Raw genomic sequence first — 3277 nt, 5'->3', positions numbered from 1 at the left:
CATTGCTCCAGGGGAGGATTGTCTCCTGCTTAGTCTAATCAACTGTACGTCGCTCTGGATAAGAGTGTCTGCCAAATGCCAATAATGTAATGTAATGTAATCTAAGTTTGAAGAAAGTAAGCACTGATTTTATACCTGGATTTTCTACCCTCGCAACAAACAGGTTAGTGGGACAGTTGCAACACCATTAATGACCCAGTGTACATTTATACAACCATAACAGCTTTTAGAAACCACAAATCACAGAAGTGATAGAAAAACTCACTGTATTAAGCATAAAAACATGCATCAGTTTTAACAAAATGAAAAGATGTGCTATTATACAGCAAGAAAACTTCAAAGACATGAAATGAATACAGCCTAGATCACTCAGGAATACGTTGTTGCAATTTATGTCAAATAAACAAGTACACCATATTCACAGTTGAACTCTTAAAAAGACAGTCCATAATAATTTTTTTCCAAAACTGCCAAACTAACAGCAAATATGACAGGTCTGTCTCTTATTCTTTGAATATACAACAGAAACCTAGAAGCAATCCTGATAATCAGTCCTCGACAAAGTGATCAGTCATCAAACTTAATCTTCTTTCCCTGGAAGGCTGTAATTTGGGCTTGCTGCTCTTTCCGTCTCTTGCTGGCCTCCCATGAGGGGTGGAGAGCTTGCTGTGCATGCTGGGAAGGGTTGGAAAACCTCCCAGCTGCACCTCGGTGGTCCCTAGGCTTCTCAAAGTGTGGCCTGGCCTTCACTGAAGCAGGGCCCCTGTCCTGCACTCGATCTCTCTGGTTCTGAAATTTAGACGGCATCGGTTTTCTGTCCTGGCTGCCTCCCCAGTTCTGAAACAGGGCTGGTTTCTGGGTCCTAACCTGCTGTCGCCTGTCATTCTGAAATCCGTGTGGCTTTGAGAAGGCACGGGGTCCCCTCCCACGGTTCCCAGGGGCCCCTCTTGACCCTGACAAAGTGGCGCAGAAGACCGACTCCAGCTTCGCTGCTTTCGACCCCTGCTGGCCCCGGCCCTCAGCCTCCCCCTTCAGCGCGCTGGCAGGGTTGACATTTCTGCCACCATCACCCTTTTTCTCGCCCACACCAAGGCCGGATTTCCTCTTCTTGCATTTGCTCACTTTTCCCAGGAAGAAGTCATCCTCGTCGCTGGCTTCGGACTGAGACGACTGCTTGTGGAAACGCTCCTCTGTGCTGTCATCAAAGTACTCCTTCTCCTCGTCGTCATCGTCAGATGAATCAAAGTCACTTTCCTCTTCCTCCTCCCCCGCCTTCATATCCACATGGGGGTTTGACTGACTTTGCTGAGGAGATTCGTTTTCTGCAGGTGTAAGTGTCTTTTTTTCCTTAGTAGTTGCTGTTTTTGAGTTTTCTAACTTGTGTGCAGCATCAGGGGGCTCTTGCAGTTTTATCATGGTTTGTGGTTGTTCTTTAGGTAGCACCTCAGCCTCCTCTGTGGGACCCTTCATTTCACTTTTTGATGGAGTCACTTTCATGGCATCACCCGTTTTTACAGTAGGTCCTTCTTTGGTGGGACTGGAACAGTCCTTGGCTGCACCAAGCCCTTCCTCTCTCTCTTCACCTTCATCTTCATCTACATCTTCATCTTCATCTTCATCTACATCACCACCACTACCATCATCATCATCATCATCCTCCTCCTCCTCCTCCTCCTCCTCCACCACCACCTTCTCCTCCACCTCCACCACCACCACCTTCTCCTCCACCTGGTCCACCTCCTCCTCCTGGCCGTCCTGGTCCACCTCCTTCACCGCCTTATCCCCCAAATCATCCGATTTAACGGCATCCACATTCGGGTCTTCTGCAGGCTTACCAGGTTTGGAGGCCTTACCTCCAGCAGGCTTTTTCCGTTCGTCTTTGAAGGCTTCGACGGCTGCTTTGATCTCCCGGATCCTCTTGCTGATCTGTGGGTGCGTGGCGATCCGCGCAGTGGCTCGCTCCGACAGCGTGGAGTATGGGTTCTTGCAGACCTTCTCGAAGCGGAGGTCCTTCATCAAGGCGGTCTTTGTGACGTTGTCGGGTCTCAAATCCTTCATCTCGTGGATCTCCTCCAGAAGCCTGGCCGCTCGCCTCTGGTTCTTCTCCACCTCCGCCGCCTTTCCCTTTTTCTTCTTCAGCTGTGCGATCTGTCTGGTGAGCTTCCGGATGATCAACGCCCTCGCCTTCTTTATCTCCTTCCTCATCTTCACCACCTCATTGTTCAAGTTCAAAACCTCAGCCATCTTCACCGCAGGATTTCACAACTCCTGAAAATCACATGTTTTTTTTGTCTGTTAATGAAGTGAATCTCCTGCTGGCAGACAATGATGAGGAGACCTGCCACCTGTTTATATTTTGTAAGAATATCTATGTGACAATGCCTTCCCTCATTGTCTGGACCCTGAGGCAATTGTGGCAACCTTATTCAATGGTGCAAAATCTAGTCCTACAAAATTAAACCTCCCTCACTTATGAGCTGAGTAATTGCAACAAAATATGGCAGCCTGTTCAGTACAGACGGAGACCTGCAGCCTCTAAAATACAACTAAAGAAAAAAAACAATGATAAAGTAATCTGATGCCTAACACATATATAACACAATCGGGTTTCCTCATGCATAACTAAGTTACAAGCTTTATAACATAAGTTCAGCTGGTGATAGAACCACTATCATAAACGAAATTCAGTAATAAAAAAATAAAAACGAAGTTATAATCGTAAACGTGACAAAACGGGCATAATAATGTGAATTCTGGAGGCTCAAAGTCCGAAAACTTTCGTCGCGACCAAGTGAAGTACCTAACGTTGGCTATCAATACAGTTCTAACAATACAATGAAGTCAGACTCAGCTTGCGGTGGCAGTTGGAAACACATTGACATGTAATGGGAAAACGAAGTGGCTAGAAGGCTAGATACTCTAGATACTAGTTAGCAATGATTAGGAAGTTGAGAGTTGTAGCTAAAGTTGGAGGTTGAGGAGTTAGCTAACGTTAGCCTTAGCTACACATGTGCGACTACTCCAGTGAGGGAAGATACGCATGAATTAACCGACATGAAACTGTTTCAATTTAACTACAACTCAGTGATGTCGCAAAATGAAGAGAATGTATAATGTAACCATGTCAAATATATAATGTACATACCTTCAAAGAATAAACAAACAGAGAAGCATTGGTTTTTGTAGATCGCAAAGCGCAGCCATTTTAAGTTCTGTGAGCGCGCACGCACACATGACGTACACAGAACGCGCATAGTCTGTTGTTGCCTGATGACAC

At 46.0% G+C, this 3277-nt stretch overlaps 1 protein-coding gene across 1 annotated transcript; it reads right to left on the bottom strand.

The window, feature by feature from the left end:
* Nucleotides 1-249: 249 nt before the first annotated feature.
* On the bottom strand, nt 250-3277 carry srfbp1 (serum response factor binding protein 1). Its single transcript, XM_061255153.1, has 2 exons — nt 3146-3277; nt 250-2268 (listed from the first exon to the last, which is right to left on the bottom strand). Exon 2 carries the CDS (start codon nt 2242-2244, stop codon nt 568-570), a length of 1677 nt encoding a protein of 558 aa, XP_061111137.1. The 5' UTR covers nt 2245-2268; nt 3146-3277; the 3' UTR covers nt 250-567.

This window comes from Conger conger, chromosome 9 (genome assembly GCF_963514075.1).
Source record: "Conger conger chromosome 9, fConCon1.1, whole genome shotgun sequence".
In the NCBI taxonomy this organism is placed as follows: Eukaryota; Metazoa; Chordata; class Actinopteri; order Anguilliformes; family Congridae; genus Conger; species Conger conger.
Note: the sequence above shows the minus strand (reverse complement) of the source record. Positions and strands in the feature narration are given on the sequence as shown.

What these genes read in the sequence shown, in the direction of transcription:
- srfbp1 (XM_061255153.1), bottom strand. Translation starts at nt 2,244, where the DNA reads ATGGCTGAGGTTTTGAACTTGAACAATGAGGTGGTGAAGATGAGGAAG.